The following is a 20,759-nucleotide window of genomic DNA, read 5'->3' as shown; positions in this document are numbered from 1 at the left end:
GAGAGAATCTGCTCCTTGGGCAAATGGCAGAATTGAAGTTAAAGAAAAAAGAGGCTAAGGCGTTTTGATTTGTGACAGGAGAATACTGTATATTACAGCTGCAGAGAGCAAGCTGGAGGGACCTCACCTGTGACCCCCTAGTCCAGGCAGGCGTGGACCCCTGGACTGCGTTGTTGGGGACTTCCTCAGCATCCTTGCCTGTGGTCACCACTTTATTCTTACTTGGTTCCGAAGTGGAGCAAGCCTTGGTCATGTCCTTGGGGACATTTGGGGCAGAAGACCACCTTGGCTGTGTGCATGACGGGTGCCCAGGCCAAATGTGGCAGGTGTGGCCAAAGTGACTGCCCTGATAGGGTGGAGCAAGTTGACAGATGTACATGCCTTAGGACAGTTCAGCTCGACCAACCACAGGCTCAGGGACAGAAATTCAGATGGACAGGAAGGGATGACGTGCCATCAGCCATGAGAGGCCACCATAGCTAGCAGTAGGCTCCCATGGCCAGAGCAAGGGGCGGAGGAAGGTCACTTGTGGGCAGTGAGCTTGTCTTGCATCTTTTCTGAGGGAAACACCTCAATGGCAACAAAAGGAGATAGGGTGCCCCCTAGTGGCCTTATCTTTGTTCCCCGTCATTCTCAACTTAAAAATCCTTTGACATCTTCCAACACAGTTGCTTGAACATTTTCTACTGCATCCCACAGTCAGAAATTTACATGACTACCCAGGTGTGTATGTGTATAGACAGAGTCAAACAAGAGCCTCATAAAACAATGCTTATCCTTACCACATGCAGTATAATGCAAAAACGCGTTCATATTTTCTATTATATCCTATTTTTTTTTTAACCCTTTTATAGGAACATTTTTGCAAAAGCATCAGAGTACACCCAGAACTGTCTGTAAATGACAAAAGACTTAAAAATGACCACGGTTAAACATTTGATGAAAGTTCATAATAATGCAATTGACAAGGAAATTTAGTTATTTCTGAGATACACATTTTAAAATAATAACTAGAGTTATGACTTATAACATTATACCAGAACATATAAGATTTTTAGGAATTTCATGTAATGTCTGAAACATTTATATTAACATATTTCCATACAAATAAACAAAGAAAGTTTAGTATTAGTTTTTTTGTTTATTTTTTTAATTTTTGAATTTTATTTTATTTATTTTTTTTATACAGCAGGTTCTTATTAGTCATCAGTTTTATACACATCAGTGTTTACATGTCAATCCCCCAATCGCCCAATTCATCAAACCACCATCCCCACCCCCCCGCAGCTTTCCCCCCTTGGTGTCCATATGTTTGTTCTCTACATCTGTGTCTCAACTTCTGCCCTGCAAACCGGTTCATCAGTACCATTTTTCTAGGTTCCACATACATGCGTTAATATATGATATTTGTTTTTCTCTTTCTGACTTACTTCACTCTGTATGACAGTCTCTAGATCCATCCACATCTCAACAGATGACCCAATTTCGTTCCTTTTTATGGAACGAAATTCCATGAGTAATATGGCTGAGTAATATCCATTGTATATATGTACCACAACTTCTTTATCCATTCATCTGTCGATGGGCATTCAGGTTGCTTCCAAGACCTGGCTGTTGTAAATAGTGCTGCAATGAACATTGGGTGCATGTGTCTTTTTGAATTATGGTTTTCTCTGGGAATATGCCCAGTAGTGGGATTGCTGAGTCATATGGTGATTCTATTTTTAGTTTTTTAAGGAACCTCCATACTGTTCTCCATAGTGGCTTTATCAATTTACATTCCCACCAGCAGTGCAAGAGGGTTCCCTTTTCTCCACACCCTCTCCAGCATTTATTGTTTGTAGATTCTCTGATGATGCCCATTCTAACTGGTGTGAGGTGATGCCTCATTGTAGTTTTGATTTGCATTTCTCTAATAATTAGTGATGTTGAGCAGCTTTTCATGTGCTTCTTGGCCATCTGTATGTCTACTTTGGAGAAATGTCTATTTAGGTCTTCTGCCCATTTTTGGATTGGGTTGCTTGTTTCTTTAATATTGAGCTGCATGAGCTGTTTATATATTTTGGAGATTAATCCTTTGTCCGTTGATTCGTTTGAAAATATTTTCTCCCATTCTGAGAGTTGTCTTTTCGTCTTGTTTATGGTTTCCTTTGCTATGCAAAAGCTTTGAAGTTTCATTAGGTCCCATTTGTTTATTTTTGTTTTTATTTCCATTACTCTAGGAGATGGATCAAAAAAGATCTTGCTCTGATTTATGTCAAAGAGTGTTCTTCCTATGTTTTCCTCTAAAAGTTTTACAGTGTCCAGTCTTAAATTTAGGTCTCAAATCCATTTTGAGTTTATTTTTGTGTATGGTGGTCAGGAGTGTTCTAATTTCATTCTTTTACATGTAGCTGTCCAGTTTTCCCAGCACCACTTATTGAAGAGACTGTCTTTTCTCCATTGTATATCCTTGCCTCCTTTGTCATAGATTAGTTGACCATAGGTGCATGGGTTTATCTCTGGGCTTTCTATCTTATTCCATTGATCTATGTTTCTGTTTTTGTGCCAGTACCATATTGTCTTGATTACTATAGCTTTGTAGTATAGTCTGAAGTCAGGGAATCTCATTCCTCCCTCTCCATTTTTTTCTCTCAAGACTGCTTTGGCTATTCAGGGTCTTTTGTGTCTCCATACAAATTCAAAGATTTATTGTTCTAGTTCTGTAAAAAATGCCATTGGTGATTTGATAGGGATTGCATTGAATCTATAGATTGCTTTGGGTAGTGTAGTCATTTTCACAATATTGATTCTTCCAATCCAAGAACATGGTATATCTCTCCACCTGTTGGTATCATCTTTAATTTCTTTCATCAGTGTCTTACAGTTTTCTACATACAGGTCTTTTGTCTCCCCAGCTAGCTTTATTCCTAGGTATTTTATTCTTTTTGTTGCAATGTTAAATGGGAGTGTTTCCTTAATTTCTCTTTCAGATTTTTCATCATTAGTGTATAAGGATGCAAGAGATTTCTGTGCATTAATTTTGTATCCTGCAACTTTACCAAATTCATCGATTAGCTCTAGTAGTTTTCTGGTAGCATTTTTAGGATTCTCTATGTATAGTATCATGTCATCTGCAAACAGTGACAGTTTTACTTCTTCTTTTCCAATTTGTATTCCTTTTATTTCTTTTTCTTCTCTGATTGCCGTGGCTAGGACTTCCACAACTGTGTTGAGTAATAGTGGTGAGAGTGGACATCCTTGTCTTGTTCCTGATCTTAGAGGAAATGCTTTCAGTTTTTCACCATTGAGAATGATGTTTGCTGTGGGTTTGTCGTATATGGCCTTTATTATGTTGAGGTAGGTTCCCTCTGTGCCCACTTTCTGGAGAGTTTTTATCACAAATGGTTGTTGAATTTTGTCAAAAGCTTTTTCTGCATCTATTGAGATGATCATATGGTTTTTATTCTTCAGTTTGTTAAAATGGTGTATCACATTGATTGATTCACATATATTGAAGAATCCTTGCATCCCTGGGATAAATCCCACTTGATCATGGTGTATGATTCTTCTAATGTGTGGTTGGATTCTGTTTGCTAGTATTTGGTTGAGGATTTTTGCATCTATATTCATCAGTGATATTGGTCTGTAATTTTCTTTTTTTGTAGTATCTGTCTGGTTTTGGTATCAGGGTGATGGCAGCCTCATAGAATGAGTTTGAGAGTGTTCCTTCCTCTGCGATTTTTTGGAAGAGTTTGAGAAGGATGGGTGTTAGCTCTTCTCTAAATGTTTGATAGAATTCACCTGTGAAGCCATCTGGTCCTGGACTTTTGTTTGTTGGAAGACTTTTAATCACAGTTTCAATTTCATTACTTGTGATTGGTCTATTCATATTTTCTATTTCTTCCTGGTTCAGTCTTGGAAGGCTATACCTTTCTAAGAATTTGTCCATTTCTTCCAGGTTGTCCATTTTATTGGCATAGAGTTGCTTGTAGTAGTCTCTTAGGGTGCTTTGTATTTCTGCGGTGTCTGTTGTATCTTCTTCTTTTTCATTTCTAATTTTATTGATTTGAGTCCTCTCCCTCTTTTTCTTGATGAGTCTGACTAATGGTTTATCAATTTGGTTTATCTTCTCAAACAACCAGCTTTTACTTTTATTGATCTTTGCTATTGTTTTCTTTGTTTCTATTTCATTTATTTCTGCTCTGATCTTTATGATATCTTTCCTTCTGGTAACTTTGGGTTTTGTTTGTTCTTTCTCTAGTTCCTTTAGGTGTAAGGTTAGATTGTTTATTTGAGATTTTTCTTGTTTCTTGCGGTAGGCTTGTATAGCAATAAACTTCCCTCTTAGAACTGCTTTTGCTGCATTCCATAGGTTTTGGATCGTCATGTTTTCATTTTAATTTGTCTCTAGGTATTTTTTGATTTCCTCTTTGATTTCTTCAGTGATCTCTTGGTTATTTAGTAACGTATTGTTTAGTCTCCCTGTGTTTGTGCTTTTTACGTTTTCTTCCCTATAATTCATTTCTATTCTCATAGCGTTGTGGTCAGAAAAGATGCTTGATATGATTTCAATTTTCTTAAATTTACTGAGGCTTGATTTGTGACCCAAGATGTGATCTATCCTGGAGAATGTTCCATATGCACTTGAGAAGCAAGTGTAATCTGCTGTTTTTGGATGGAATGTCCTATAAATATCAATTAAATCTATCTAGTGTATTGTGTCATTTAAAGCTTGTGTTTCCTTATTTATTTTCATTTTGGATGATCTGTCCATTGGTGTAAGTGAGGTGTTAAAGTCCCCCACTATTACTGTGTTACTGTCGATTTCCTCTTTTATAGCTGTTAGCAATGCCTTATGTATTGAGGTGCTCCTGTGTTGCGTGCCTATATATTTATAATTGTTATATCTTCTTCTTGGATTGATCCCTTGATCATTATGTAGTGTTCTTCCTTGTCTCTTGTAACATTCTTTATTTGAAAGTCTATTTTATCTGATACAAGTATTGCTACTCCAGCTTTCTTGTGATTAACATTTGCATGGAATATCTTTTTCCATCCCCTCACTTTCAGTCTGTATGTGTCCCTAGGTCTGAAGTGGGTCTCTTGTAGACAGCATATATATGGGTCTTATTTTTGTATCCATTCAGCAAGCCTGTGTCTTTTTGGTTGGAGCATTTAATCCATTCATGTTTAAGGTAGTTATCGATATGTATGTTCCTATTACCATTTTCTTAATTGTTTTGGGTTTGTTTTTGTAGTTCCTTTTCTTCTCTTGTGTTTTCCACTTAGAGAAGTTCCTTTAGCATTTGCTGTAGAGCTGGTTTGGTGGTGCTGAATTCTCTTAGCTTTTGCTTGTCTGTAAAGCTTTTCTCCATCAATTTGAATGAGATTTCTCCATCGATTTCTCCATCGAATCTGAATGAGATCCTTGCCGGGTAGAGTAATCTTCATTGTAGGTTCTTCCCTTTCATCACTTTAAGTATATCATGCCACTCCCTTCTGGCTTGTAGAGTTTCTGCTGAGAAACAGCTGTTAACCTTATGGGAGTTCCCTTGTATGTTATTTGTCACATTTCCCTTGCTGCTTTCAATAATTTTTCTTTGTCTTTAATTTTTGCCAATTTGATTACTATGTGTCTCGGCTTGTTTCTCCTTGGGTTTATCCTGTATGGGACTCGCTGCATTTTCTGGACTTAGGTGGCTGTTTGCTTTCCCATGTTAGGGAAGTTTTCAACTATAATCTCTTCAAATATTTTCTTGCGTCCATTCTCTTCTCTCTTCTCCTTCTGGGACCCCTATAATGCGAATGTTGTTGCGTTTAATGTTGTCTCAGAGGTCTCTTTGGCTGTCTTCATTTCTTTTCATTCTCTTTTCGTGATTCTGTTCTGCAGCAGTGAATTCCACCATTTTGTCTTCCATGTCACTTATCCATTCTTCTGCCTCAGTTATTTTGGTTTTGATTCCTTCTAGTGTAGTCTTCATTTCAGTTATTGTATTGTTGGTCTCTGTTTGTTTGTTCTTTAATTCTTCTGGGTCTTTGTTAAACATTTTTTGCATCTTCTCGATCTTTGCCTCCATTGTTTTTCCGAGGTCTTGGAATATCTTCACTATCATTATTCTGAATTCTTTTTCTGGAAGGTTTCCTATCTCCACTTCACTTAGTTGTTTTTCTGGGGTTTTATCTTATTCTTCATCTGGTACATAGCCCTCTGCCTTTTCATCTTATCTGTCTTTCTGTGAATGTGGTTTTTGTTCCACAGGCTGCAGGATTGTCATTCTTCTTGCTTCTGCTGTCTGCCCTCTCTATCATATTTCTTTTAATATTCGTCATAACTTATTAATTGATTCACAACTGACTGAATGGGTCATGACCCACAGTTTGAAAAGCCATTGAAAGGAAACTCTGTGTCCCTAATCATTGCCTTTGAGACTGCATCACCCACCCATGCACACTCCCACCTCCATCTGTCTCCCCTTCCCACCTCACAAAGCTCCCCCATGTAGGTCCTCAGCCAGGACTAGCAAGGGTTGCAGGACCTACTCTGGTAAGAGGGTTGTCTGTGTTGTGTTGGTCAGAGAGGTGGGGAGATGGAGGAGGAGAGGGAACAAAAGATTAGGACATCTTGGGGGTTTTTTGGCTGCACCCCACGACTTGTGGGATCTTAGTTCCCCAACCAGGCATCGAACCCATGCCCCTTGCAGTGGGAATGCGGAGTCCCAACCACTGGACGACCAGGGAATTCCCAACATCTTTTATTCTTAATGAGGGAATATGAGAGAACCAACCACAGTTTTCAGAGTTTGTTTCATCATATGTTATTTATCTTTCTCATTTATGGTATTTGCACTTTGCACAAGGATGAGAGCAAATGAAACGAGGCAGGCCTGAGTGGCCTTGGGCCCGTCTCCTCTCCCCTGGCCCCTGCCTCCTTAGCCATCAAGTGGGGTTGGACTGGATGGTCCTTTGAGCTTCTTCTCACACTGACATTCTGTGATGGGGGTGGGGGAATCTGGAAGCCAGCGATTGGAAGATGAACAAGAAAGAGGTGTTGGACAGGAAGGCGGTCAGAGGTGGGCTGAGCTGGGGAGAAAAAGGAGTGACAAGGCTTGCCCTTGGTGGCAGCAGGCACTTGAGGACATGTCCTTGCTGTACCTTCCCTGGGAAGAGTGGGGAAGGCTGAGGGCACGAGCTGCCGACCAGAGCGAGCCCACCTCTTTCCCAGCCAGTAAAACGCCTTCTCCAAGTCCTTTGAAACTTACAGCCTTTTTAAGCCAGCAAAACTTGGAGTCCCTCCGGTTCCATCTCCTCCCATTTAGAAAGGAGAAGTCTGAGGTCTCAGAGGAGGAAAGGGCTCACCCAGAGTCACAGTCATAAAGCCAAGACTGGGACCACGTGGAGTGATACCCCTCTCCCCTGAGCCATACCACCTCCCCTACCCTCTGGAGCCACAGTGAGCTACAGCCAGAGGGAGCCCAGCGCTGAGGGCGAGGTGTTTGTGAGGACGCGCTCTCCCACCTGCCGTGGGCTGCTGTAGACTGTGCACAGACAGCCCGCCTGACACCTGAGTGCTAGTGGGCGTCTGATTATCTAGGCAGCCCTGGAGGCCCCCGTACCAGCCAGCGGCTTCAGCGCTCCAGCAGTAGACAGGAGTGAGGCCGGGAAGTGGGGCCATGTGGCGGAGCGAGCAGGCGTGATGTCCAGCTGTCTGAATGAAGCCAAGTCTCGAGCTCAGAGATTTCCAGAGAGGACGGAGGCCTCCCCCTGTGCAGTGCTGTCCTCCAGACAGAGAAGCTTTGTAAGTTGGCAGCGAACAGTCTGTTTTGTGTCTGAGAAAATCCTGTTCGAGGTGAAGGTGCTGCAGTTTGTCCCCAGGTGTGGCTCTGCTAACCCAGCGTTTGCCACTCCACGTGTGACTTGGGGTCTTCCTCCTTCAGGATCTGTTGCTGATTCTTTTCTTGATTTCATCAGCATTACCTCTGCCCTTTCATCCTGAATTTACACACTAACAATTTACACCCCCACGTATATTTCTTAGCAAGTAGCACAGACATTCTTTGGTTCCTGCACACGGCCGTGACCTGTCCTTTGGGACAGGGATAGCCCAGCCACGGCCCCTGCTTGCAAAGAGCATGTGGACCAGGGGGAGCTAAGACCCAAAAGCAGATAGGCAGAGCCCAGCGTGAGCAGGGCTGTGACACGTGGGTGGTGGGGGGGAGTATGGGGTGCAGGAGCGTGGGGGGTGGGAGCGAGCTGCAGGTGCCGCGTCTGTCGCAGCCCCTGGGGTGACACCACCAGTCGCTGACCCCAAACTCCTGGTGCATCATGGTTGCTGCAGGCGCACTGCATGTCGCACAGGTATTCCTGCCCCCAGGGTTGAGTGGCATCCGGGACAGGCTTAGGCGAGGCTCCCTGGATTTTGCCAGCTCTGAGCCACCCGTCTTCACATCTGCATGAAGAACACCTGGGTGCTCCCGGGACCTTCCCAGCGTCCTGCTGACTGAGTGAGGAGCCTCAGGCCTCAGGCACAGGGCGTAGACTTCGGGGGACGGTATCTGCGGCCCCTCCCCATGGGTGGGTTGTGCATCTCTGCCCATTGCTAGTGCCTCTCCCTGTGGAAGGATGAGCCTCATGCCCCTGCTGTGGCGTGTTTGGCCACGGGACCCACCCGGCAGTGAAATGTGAGGAGCAGTGTGGTGAGAACCGTTTCTGAGCAGAGGCGATGCCGCCACCTCCAGCCAGAAGCTCTGTGAGCGTTAGGGTCTGGCCACCCACTGTGCTCTCTTGTATTTCTCACGTTCCAGAGATGATGTGAGGTCCCAGGCTCACCTGAGCTCTGGGATTCAGGGTCTGTTAACTCCCTAGGAAAGCTGCAGAGCCCCTCCCCAGGCATCACACCTGGCCGCAGCCCAGATGGCGCTCTCAGAGAAGCACACCAGTTTCCCAGCGTGAGTTGTAGGTCCACTCTAGGGGCAGCCGTGAACTTGGTGCTCGAGTGGGTGTGAGGGTAGGTGAGGAGGGCCATCTGAGCGCGTGGTCTGGATGTTTGCTGTCAGCCGCTGACCTCGTGTGCGCTGTATGTGCCGAGGCCGCCTTCCAGTCAGGCCGCAGCTGTCTGTCCCTGCCTCAGAGGGAGCGCGTCTGTGGGGTAGGGCCCGTGCCCGCCTCACGTGTCCTGCGCAGTGCTGGGCCGCCGCCTCAGGACCCGCTCAGCAGCAGGCAGGGTGAGGGTAAGGCAGGTCTGAGTTCACACAAGTTCACACAGGGCCTCAGAGGTTGAGTGAATGTGCCCGGGGGCCAGGCTGGTGAGAGCCCAGGGGCATGTGCAGGGGGTGGGATGGGGGAGCAGAACTGGGTGAGGGCATTTTGGGGCCTATTGACCTCACCCCAGAAACATCTGGGGAGAGCCTACTAGGACAGTTGAGAAGGAATTATCACAGCATTTTGGGAAAAAGCATGCTGCTCAGGAGATCTTCCTCATTAACCCCTTCCCATGGGGCAAATCAGCAAATCATTTCCCTTTCCTGGACCTAGGTTCTTCTCAGGCAGCATTGGACACTGGAGCTGGTTGGGTTTGAGATCCCTGAACTCATATAAGCGATTGGCCACAGTGGGCGTGGGACCCAGCAAGATGAGCACTGAGCTGGAGTCAGGGTGTCTGGCTCTGGCCCTGCCTCTCAAGACCTGCCTGGGCCTCTGTGTCCCCATCAGTGAAGTGTGGGCACTGCTCCGAGGATCAGCAACTCAGCAGTGGTTAAAAATGTTCCATGGGAATGCTAGAGTTAAAATTTAATAGATGTCTTGGGACTTCCCTGGTGGTCCAGTGGTAAAGAATCCGCCTTCCAATGCAGGGGACTCGAGTGTGATCCCTGGTCAGGGAACTAAGATCCCACATGCCATGGGGCAACTAATCCCGCGTGCCGCAACTACTGAGCTCGCTTGCCTCAACTAGAGAGCCCGTGCGCCACAACTACAGAGCCCACGCGCCCTGGAGCCTGCGTGCCACAACTAGAGCGAGAAAACCCCCACGCCACAACTAGAGAGAAGCCCCGAACGCTGCAAATAGCGAAGAGCCGTGCACCGTAACGAAAGATCCCGCATGCCTCAACAAAGATCCCATGTGCCACAACTAAGACCTGGCGCAGCCAAAAAAATAAGGAAAATAAATATTAAAAGAAAATTAATAGATGTCTTTATTGCAGGACATCTCAGAGCCTTGAATTTACTGTTTAAGAATGCCATGAGTTTCTAAGAAAGAGCGCAAGATTCCCCTCCCCTGGCAGTGGTGTTCCACAGAGCACACTTTGGGAACCATGGCACCTCTGTACTGCCAGGCAGCTCCCACAGCTGGTTCTCCACACAGCAGGCAGTAGGTTGTAAGGGAAGAGGAGCTGTGGCGTGGATCTGCCCTCTTTGTATGAGTCTCTGTCCCACAACCTCCTTCTCAGGCCATGCCGCTTCCTGCCTCATCAGCTCTGGGTGCCTGTCCTTGTTCTCCAGAGATGGGCCAGAGCAGGCTCGTCTAGTCAGGGACTGGCGCTGAAAAGGCAGCATCAGTGGTGCTGGAAACTTACCCCATGGCTGTAGCTCTGCTGGCGTGGGACAGGAGGTGGTCCATTTGTGCTGTGGTCACCCATCCCACGCCCACCGAGAAGACATTGGGGAAGTCACTGCAGCCCTGTTGTCTTCCCTCCCCGTCCTGCCTGCCTGGGCCTGGCCCCTATGGCTCTCCACCCCCAGAGTCTGCGGGGCCTCTGTCCTGGCCTCTATGATTGAAGGGTTCCCCGTGCATTCTGAGGTTGGCTACCAGACTCCAAGACTACGGGCTTCAGGATGTGGGACGCTGTGTGCTGATAGCTAACTGGCTGTGTTCTCGTTTGTGACATTTCAGGGACACCACGTCAAACTCGCTAACCCCTGAAGACACTGAAGACATGCCCGTGGGGCAGGATGCTGAAATCTGCTTGCTGAAGTCGGGAGAACTGATGTAAGTGATGGGCTCCCAAGCTGGACTTCCCAGGGTGTCACTTTTGGGGAGGAGGAACACCAGAGGAGGCCTGGCCTTCCGGTGTCCCAGCTGGAAAGCACCCCAGAGGCTCAGACTTGGCACCCATAGTGGTTTTCAAGTTTGTGCTTCTTTGTGTGTGTGTGTGTGTGTGCGCGTGTGTGCTTCTTTTTCTTCCTTCCTCCCTTCCTTCCTTCCTTCCTCCCTCCCTTCCTTCCTTCCTTCCTTCCTTCCTTTCTTTTGTAAAATTTATATACAGTAAAGGTCCCCATTTGTAGTATACGGTGCTTGGATTTTGACAAGTAACAGTGTAATCACCAGGCATCTGCCAGCCCCCACATCGAGCTCTGCCAGTGGCTTTACAGTCTCAGGCCTCAGCACCCAACCAGCTCCACTCCCAAGTCTGCCAAAGAGGAAACCTAGGTCCAGAAAAGAAAATTGACAGGAGTGAAGATATAGAACAGTTCCATCACCCCAAAAAGCTCCCCCGTCCTTTGATACTCATCCTTCCCCCACCCCTATGTCCTGTGTTCTTCCTTTTTGAAAATAACTTTATTTTCTTATTGTAAGAAAATTTTCCTTGTAGAAAATCAGGAAACAGAGATAAGCAAACCACCTTGGATATAGCCTTCCAGTCTTGTTTATACTAATATACCTAATTTTTCAACATAAACAAATATCCTACGTCTTATTTCACAGTTTTTTTAAACTTAATATTGCATGAGTATTTCCCCATATCATTCTTTTTCTCCAGTGTTGTAACGAATGGCTGCATGATTGCATTATGGTCATCGAGTAGATTCAGTCACTCATTCACAGATATTTATCCAGCACCTACTATGAGCTAGATACTCTTCTAGGTCCTTAGAGCACATCAGTGAACAAAGCAGACAAAGATTCCTGCCCTCATGTTCACTTTACATTCCAGCAGGGGTGACAGACAATAAACATCAGTAAATAAGTAAATTATATAGTATGTTACAAGGTGGTGCTTGCTTTGGAAAAAAAACCAAGAGTAAGATTGGGGGGAGGGGTTGCAATTTTATTTTTTCTTAATTTTTTAATTAGTTATCTATTTTATACATACTAGTGTATATATGTCAATCCCAATCTCCCAGTTCATCCCACCACCACTACCATCACCACCACCCCATGCCTGCGTTTCCCCCTTGGTGTCCATACGTTTGTGGGGTTGCAATTTTAAATAGAAAACGCTAAGAAGGTAAGACTTGAAGGAGTTTTCATGCAGATATGTGAGGGACAGCATTCAGGCAGAAGGAACAGTCAGTGCAAAGGCCCTGGGGCAGGATGGTGTCTGGTGTGTTTAAGGAATAGGGATAGGGTCAGTGTGACTGAAGCAGAAATAGGGAAGGAGACTGAGTCAGAGAGGGAACAGGGCCCACGTCACATCAGGCCTTCTTGGCCATTGTAAGGACCTTGGCTTTTAATCTGAGGGGAATGGGAGCTTTAAAATTAGATTTGGAACAGAAGTGTGACTTAATATAATTTACATTATAAAAGGAGTCACTCTAGTTGCCATGTGGAGAATGACTATGAAGGGACAGAAGTAGGGAGACCAGTTGAATTTACATTTATGATGTGAGTCTTATGGACAACAGACTTATTTAAGATTATATTTGAGCAGAGATGGCAAACCGTTGATTTCTTTTTATTAGCATCTCCTTTGGTGAGACCGAGTATTGTCCTCTCACTGAACAGATGAGGTCTAGAAAGGTAAAAAAGATTAAAGGCACAATCCAAGTAACTCGGTGCAAGAGGAGAATTCTGGAATGTAAAATTATGAAATGACCCAGCATTAGTGGGGCACCCTGTCAGAGTAAGTAATGCAGCAAGATTGCCATGTTGTAAGAGACCTCTTTTCCAAAATGGACCCTTCTGCCTACTTGCAGATTCTTGAAAATTGTAAATATTGGACAAGACCTTTTTTTACTATAATTAGCAATAAAGCTTAAATTAACACATGGGAAAATGGTCCATGGAATTAAATTTTTACACAGGTGAATGACCTGTATCAGAGCTGTTCCTTAGAGCATTTTGGTTTTCTAATCATTGATTAGTCTTCTCATTTGCAAAGCTTGGGGAGTATTCCCATCCACCTCTACGACTTTGAGCCAACAGAATTCTTAGCACCACCACTTATTTGCTGTGCAGTCTTGGGCAAGTTACCTGCCCTCTCTGAGTTTTGGTTTCCACCCCTGTGTTAAAGGGGACAGTAATATTTTTGTCCATGAAAGGCAGTTTGGTGTAGTAGAAAGGCAGTGGCTTTGGATCAGACCTGTATGGACCTGGATAGAGTTGCTTAGTCTTTTTGAATCTTAGCTTCCTCGTGTGTAGACGGGAGCATCATGCTTCCTCACATAGCCCTTGTGACAACACCCGAAGCTGGCGAGCAGAGTTAGCCCTTGCACAGTTGCGGAGAGGAGATGGGAACGTCCAGGGCCACACACTCCTGAGCTGCAACCCCGCACTGGAGGCCCTGCCCTTGTGGCCCTCGCTCACCTGCTGCCTCCAGATTTGCTGGGCAGGAGGAGGCACCACTTAATCAGGGAGACTTTGCCCTTCAGCACAGGTTCATCTTCTAACGTAACTGTCACACCCGCCAGAGGCAGGCGTGGTTGTGTCTGTCTGCAGGTGACGAACATGAGGCTGACATGAGGGTGAGCTCTGTGGCAGATGAGAAGCGAGGCAGGTACCAGCACTGGGTTCTCTGGGTCCTGCAGAGAAACTCACTGTCCCTAAACCCTTTAAACTTTTGGAACTGGCTCTTAATCCAGCTAATGAGAGTTAGAATAGGGACACAGCCCCAAGAAGCCTGTCTCCCCAGGGCCCTCAGACTACCCTGCATTAAAGAGTCTGGGGTGTTTGCATTTATGAAAAGTCAGGGTGCCTGCTTGGAATTTTTTGGCAGGCCCCGGATTTCCGCTGAAAAGAGGGATGACTGACCGAAAGGGCAGGAGGTTTCAAACGATGCGTGTGCTTACTTCTGGTGCTAATTAGGTAAAAGCGGGAGGCGAGGAACTGGAAGGAGAAAGGGGAGAGAAAGAGTGGACAGCTGAGCCGCAGAGCAGCTGCAGGAGAGCTGCAGAAAGCTGAGGCCTCGGCACGCGCTTCCCGTCCTTGAGCGGCACAGAGCGGCCCAGCCTGTCCTCTCAGTCCCAGCTGGCTTGCAGGGACCACACCAGCTCCTCGCGGGCAAGGATTATCATCTGTATTTTTTACTTCTGTGTCCCCAGTGCCTAGAGCTATGCCAGGCACCTAGTAAGTGCTCAGGAAACATCTGATGGCATGAGCTGCACATCAAGAATTTTCCCATGTTTAAGCGTGTCAGTCATGGGGACCCAGGGCTTTTCCTCCCAAGAGCCTCCAGGGTTTCCAGTCATCTCGGAGTCACAGACAACCTGGCCAGTGGACTCAAACGCTTTCCCTGCTTTGATCAAGTCCCTCTCTGCATTTGTATTTTAGGATAAAATTACCCCTCACGGTGGAAGAGATCGCCAACTTCGGGGAGGGCAACAGGGAGCTGTTTGTGAGGTCCAGTACCTATAGCCTCATCCCCATCACTGTGGCCGAGGCAGGCCTCACCATCAGCTGGGTCTTCTCCTCCGACCCCAAGAGTATCTCCTTCAGTGTGGTGTACCGGGAGGCTGAGGACACGCCGCTGGATCAATGTAAGGTGAGGCCATCTCCCTGCCAGCAGGATTCCCCGGGCAGAGCTTATCTGGGATGTTCTGAGAGGGGCACAGAGAGACCAGAGTGGGAAACCCCCCTGGGTTGCATCATGCAGAGCAGGCAACACACCCGGGCTTGTCCAGCCTGGGGGAGGAGAGCTGCCTTCTAATGTCTGAAGTCCTGCTCCTGGGTCAGCTTCAGACTGACCTTAGAATAGGTCGGTAGGTGAAACTGAAAGGAATACAGATGTGTGACTCAGTTTAAGGATCATTTCTTTAACAGAGCCATGCGGAGCAAGAACGGGTCACCATGGGAGGTGGGGACCAAGATCTTTGCTTCTGGTTATGAGCTTAGGGTGTTCAGCATCTCACCTCAGAAAGGTCAGTAGAGGCTCATAGCCATTGTGTCACTTGGGTGGGCTGGAAATCTTCGTGGCAGATACCAGTTCTTAGAATACTAAGACATTCTAAACATGGGACATTGACAGTGGCCGGGACCATAGTTCTCAACCTTGGCCACACATTAGAAACACCTGGGAAGCTTTTTTTAAAATAAATTTATTTATTTTTTAATTTTATTTATTTTTGGCTGTATTGGGTCTTCATTGCTGTGTGCATGCTTCCTCTAGTTGCGGCGAGCAGGGTCTACTCTTCATTGTGGTGCACGGGCTTCTCATCGCAGTGGCTTCTCTTGTTGCGGAGCACGGGCTCTAGGCATGCGGGCTTCAGTAGTTGTGGCACACAGGCTCAGTAGTTGTGGCTCACAGGCTCAGTAGTTGTGGCTCACAGGCTCTAGAGTGCAGGCTCAGTAGTTGTGGCTCACAGGCTTAGTTGCTCCGCGGCATGTGGGATCTTCCCGGACCAGGGCTCGAACCCATGTCCCCTGCATTGGCAGGCGGATTCTTAACCACTGCACCACCAGGGAAGCCCTGGGAAGCTTTTTAAAACACACTTCTGAGTCCCCACCCCAGACCACTAAACCAGAATCTCTAAGGGGGATCCAGGCATCCTTAGATGGTCCCAGTGGGCAATCAAGGTTGAGAGCCACTGGTGTAGCTCAAGGGGAAGAAGAGTAGAAAGGATGGAGTAGGATGCAGAGCACAGGACAATGAACAGCCTCCGGGGGCGCTGATTCACTGTGGGCCGAGGAAGAGGGAGGGTCTGAATTCCACACCTGAATCTCTGCAGGGAGGGTGCCAGGGGATGATGGAGGGAGAGCTGGTTTGGGTGGAAACACGAGTTCCATTTGAATCACTGTGAGTGGAAGGAATAGTGAGGACAGTCACACAGGCTGGATTGGAGCTCCAGGTAGATCCTAGACTTTTAATACAAAATCTCCATTTTCTAAGAATGAAGCTAGAGAGGAGCAATTTGAAGTTGTGTGAAAGAAGCCTTCTGTGAAGTCTCTGCGATGACATCCACTAGTCCCTCACGCTTGTGGTCCTCTGGGTGTCCTAAGGGGCTCGCGGTGAGGGCTGGGGAAGGCCCAGAGCCCCAGGAGGGCCAGGCTCGGGCATGCTGGCACACAGGTCGCCGCTCCAGCTTCGGTATCCACATGGGCGGACGTGTGTCCGTCTGTGTTTGCTCTCCTGCCATCCCTGTCCTGGTGATATCTGCCTATTATAGAGATTGCTTTGTCATTTCCTTCCTCTTCAAATTCACTCCTTAAATTTAATTCTAGCCCCCCTGAGTTGGCCTTGATTATTGGAGTCTTGTGCTCACGCTTATTTAAAAACTGCTCTGCCCCTCTTTTCCTTTTGGAGGCTCACAGCCACACCACACATGTAGCCTTGGAGCCCTTCCTTCCCAAGCGGTTCTGAGCGTCCACCCGGGAGGTCCTGGGCTTGTGGTCAGGGAGTGGATTCAGGCTCACTGCTGCCACCTGGGCACATGTCTCGGTCCATGAGGCAGGTCTTAGTCCCACCTTGCTGATGAGGAAACTCGGGTGCAGAGCGGCCTGCCTGGGCAGTTGGTTGGGCAGCAGTTTAAGCAGCGTGCTGCTCAGCTCTGCACTAGCAACCAGCTGCACCACCTGGAACTCAGCACCAGCACCTTCGCTGTTCACCTCCTGTTCCCAGTGCCCGCCGAGCGCCTCGCACTGTGTCTGCCCACGTTAGATACTGGTGGATATTTGTGGGAGGGAGAGAGGGAGGTGACTAGATCCGGTCTTCACGCCTCTCTCCTTGCTCAGTCACTCACCAGCCTAATCCTCATGGCCCTGGGAGACCTGTGTGGTTCCTCCCAGGAATCAGGAGCTCAGGGACGCCCAGGAGCCATCCTCATCTCTGGCTCCCTTATTGCCTGAAGGATATGGTTACCATTGTCTTTCCCACAGTGGACGCCAGGGGGCAGAAGGAGCCCATCTGCAGGGTGGGTGAGAACGGTGCTCAGATGCTCCTCTGCCGTCACAGGCGCAACTGTCACCAGCCAGCTGTGGGGATGGCTGTGATGTCTGCCTGTGGTCCTGTACAGACATCAACCTGGAGAATCTACATCCAGGCTCACACCTTTAGCATCTATCCTGGGGACTCCCCGTATGATGCCCTGACCAGACTGGACCTTATTGGGAACAATGGGACATAGTGCAAATTGCAACACTCAGGTTTCGTGATTGTGGAGGTTCAGGCATGAGGAGCTATGCTGTGTACTTGCACTCTGTTCACAACCATTTAGTGTACGCTGTATACTGGGCTCTGTAGGGTGGGCCCACTGGGGATAAAGAGAGAAGGAACAGCATGAGATCTGCCCTTGAGGAGCTCATGGTGTGATCAGAGAGAGACCTTATTTAAAAAACAACTGTGGGGGAAAAAAGAAAGAAACAACTGTGATTCCAGGTGGTGACTGTCGTGGTGGAGTGGCACTTGGGGGTGGGGGGCAGACACGTAACCTGGGGAGCAGTGATCGGGGCAGGAGACTCTTGGGCCAAACCAAGAAAAGCTGTGGGGAGGGGATGGCAGGGGGACATGGGTTAGAGGAAAAGCGTACAGGTGGAGGGAACAGCATGGAAGGCCAGTCCCATCTCTAGGGGCATGTCAGACACTCCCACTCGGGACCACCCTCTCTCCAGAGGGACCTCCTCTATCAAGGCCATGCCTTGACACTGAGATTAGAGACTGTGACTTTGGGAAGCACTTGACGAAAGAAGCGGTAAATCAAGGACTTGAGGCTACCCATGTGCAGACTGCTGCCCTGAAGCCTGGGACAAATCAGGGAGGAAGACCGAGGCCCTGCCTCTCTCTTTGGCCAGAGAAGCTCAGAGGCCTGCCTTAGGCTACTGGGAGCAAGGACCCTTGATTTTTTAAACAGCTTTATTGAGGTATAATTTACACACCATATAATTCACCCATTTAAAATGTGCAATTCACTGTTATTTCAGTATTATTCACAGAGTTGTGTAACCATCACCACTGTCTGATTTTAGATCATTTTCATCATCCCCCAAAACAAAAAGAAACCCTGTGCCCATTAGCAGTCACTCCCCAACCTCCACCCAGCAACCACCAACCTACCTTCTGTCCTTACAGATTCCCGGTTCTGGACATTTCATGTGAATGGAATCATGCAATATGTGGCCTTTTGAGACTGACTTTTTCCATTTAACATAGAACCCTGGCTCTGCACCAGGCCGCCAGGTCACTAGAGTCCCTCGAGAAAGCAGTAAAACCAACTTGGACTGTTTTGCAGATATATCACTTACATCAGGTCATGGGCGCCCAAGCACTGGAGGCTGATGCGAGACGCCCCCAGAGCTCACACAGCAGAGACCTGTCTCACTCAGGGTTACATGAGACCCCAGTCATCTCCCGTCACCTCTGCTGTATGGGCTTTGACACCAGAGCCTTCGTTAATCTCCCCTAGACGTTTTGATTGATTGATTTTAAAATCAGTCTTACAGATTTTGACCGTGGTAGAAAAAACAGCAGCTGGAATGAACCAAAAGTCCATAGAGTAGACTGTTTAAAGAAACGAAGAGTATTATCTTACACGTGTCCTCTTCAGAGGACCTGCCTTAACAAGCTCTTGGGTTTTGCTTTGTAATCAAAGTAGTGTGTGGGAAGGTTGAGGTGCGGGGCACACAGGCGTCCCTGTGTAAACAGCAAGCCTTTCTCCCCAGCACTTCCTCCTACATGTGGTTGCTGAAGTATCTTAGGCCAGGCTCAGAATTTTTAGGTTATGCATCACGGGAACAGACCCAACCACCCAGCCTCCCAGGATTCTCAGTCCCCAGTGGAATTAAAATATTGTAGAACATTAATGGAACTTGATGAGATAAGAAGCAGCTGCCACAGAGCCCACGCATAGTAGGTCCTCATGCATCTTTGTCCCTTCCAGGCTTGTCTTGGGCCCGTCCTACTCCCTCACCACCACCAGCTTCCTGCCAGAGCACATGTACTGTGGTGTCAGGAACATACTGTGTGCTGTCTCTCTCGCCCATGCCTTTGGGATCTCCCTCTTGACTTCTCTTTGACCCATATGTTATTTAGCTTCCAAATATTTTGGGATTTTCCAGGCAACTGCTTTTTTTTCTTTCTTACTTAATTCCATTGTCAGAAAATGCACTTTGTATAGTTTGAATCCTTTTAAATGTAAGTTTTGGGGTTTTTTTTTTTTTTAATGGCCTAGAATATGGCCTACCTGGTGAATGTTTCGAGTACACTTGAAAAGCATGTGTGTTCTGCTATTGTTGGGTGGAGTGTTCTATACATATCAGTTAGATCAAGTCAGTTGATAGTGTTCTTCTATTTCCTTACTGAGTTCCTGCCTACTTATTTCATCAATTGTTGAGGGACATTAAAATATCCAACTATAATTATGAATTTATTCTATTTCTCCTTGTAACTCTACCACTTTTTGCTTCATATGTGTTGAAGCTCTGTCATTAGGGGCATAAATGTTTAGGATTGTTTTGTCCCCTTGATGAAATTGACATCTTTATCATTATGAAACTGTCCCTGGCCACATTCTTTGATGTAAAAATCGACTTTGATATTAATATAGTCAATCCCTCTTTCTTTTGACTAGTGTTAACATGGTATATCTTCTTACATCCTTTTAACTTCTTTGTGTCTTTACATTTAAATTGTATTTCTTGTAGGCATGTTGGGGTTGGGGCTTGCTTTTATCCAACCTGATAATACATGCCTTTCAATTGGGATGTTTAGCCTACTTACATTTAATGTGATTGTCAATAAGGTTAGGTTTGAGTCTCTCATCTTACTGTTTTTTATTTGTTCCATCTGCTTGTTGTTCTCTTTTCCTCTCAAAGCAGTAAACTAGGGCAGTTGCAGGGCTCACCTTGTTCTCTCACAGATCACTGTCCATCATTGCCTGATGTACAGTGTCTTAAAAACTGTTTTGTATATTTTGTTGGTTTTGGTTGTTACTTGAGAGGGTAAATCTTAGCCATTCTCCCATGCTTTTGAATATGTTGTCCCTGCTGCCTGGAGCTGCCAGAGCTCCCTATAACTAGCTAAGTTGTCCAAGCTCAGTGTTGCCTCTTCCAGGAAGTCTTCCCTGATTCTGCCTCTCCTCCCTCCCACCCAGAGGCTGGGATAGGCACCCCTCCCTGGTAGACCCCTCGTGACAGTCTCACCCAACATAATTGAATGTTTTTTTTATCTGTTGTCACCATTAAACCACAAGATCCTTAAGGGCAGCAGAGCCTTTTGTGGGAACTTACTTCACTTTGGGAACTTTGTGGCCACCATGTAGTGTTTCAGGAAACAGGTAGCTGTATTCAAGTTTGAGTTGAAAAAGTAACCACATCTTTATAACTATTTTGGAGTCAGTCATTTTGCACAGGTTGAAAAATGTTTAATAGGAAAAAATTAAAACTAAATTTAACAAAAATTGAATTTCCAAAAAAGGAGCAACATTTAATTTTGTAGAGAATGAAGATTTTTACATTGTGGGGCAGCTCACCACCTTAGGAACCCGTCGCTGAGATGTTACATGGTCTGCGTGACCATTTATATGTAGTCCCAAATGGGAGGCTTATGGATGCTTAATGAGACAAGACCCTCTAAGACCCCTTAGAGGGTCTTGTCTCTAAGTGTCTCTAAGTGCTTGTCCCTTCAAAAAAATGT

The 20,759-nt window shown here is 46.4% G+C and overlaps 1 protein-coding gene across 4 annotated transcripts in view; it reads left to right on the top strand.

Annotated features, from left to right (window-relative positions):
• Nucleotides 1-20,759, top strand: part of FYCO1 (FYVE and coiled-coil domain autophagy adaptor 1) — an 85,761-nt gene that overhangs the window by 58,185 nt on the left and 6,817 nt on the right. For all 4 annotated transcript variants that reach the window (XM_067754110.1, XM_067754108.1, XM_067754109.1 and 1 more), the window contains 2 exons: nt 10,871-10,966; nt 14,468-14,678. In XM_067754110.1, coding sequence (XP_067610211.1) covers nt 10,871-10,966; nt 14,468-14,678 — 307 coding nt within the window. The remainder of the gene's footprint in view (nt 1-10,870; nt 10,967-14,467; nt 14,679-20,759) is intronic.

This window comes from Pseudorca crassidens, chromosome 10, assembly GCF_039906515.1.
Source record: "Pseudorca crassidens isolate mPseCra1 chromosome 10, mPseCra1.hap1, whole genome shotgun sequence".
Classification (NCBI taxonomy): Eukaryota; Metazoa; Chordata; class Mammalia; order Artiodactyla; family Delphinidae; genus Pseudorca; species Pseudorca crassidens.
The sequence above is the reverse complement of the archived record's forward strand: the minus strand, read 5'-3'. Positions and strand labels throughout refer to the sequence as shown.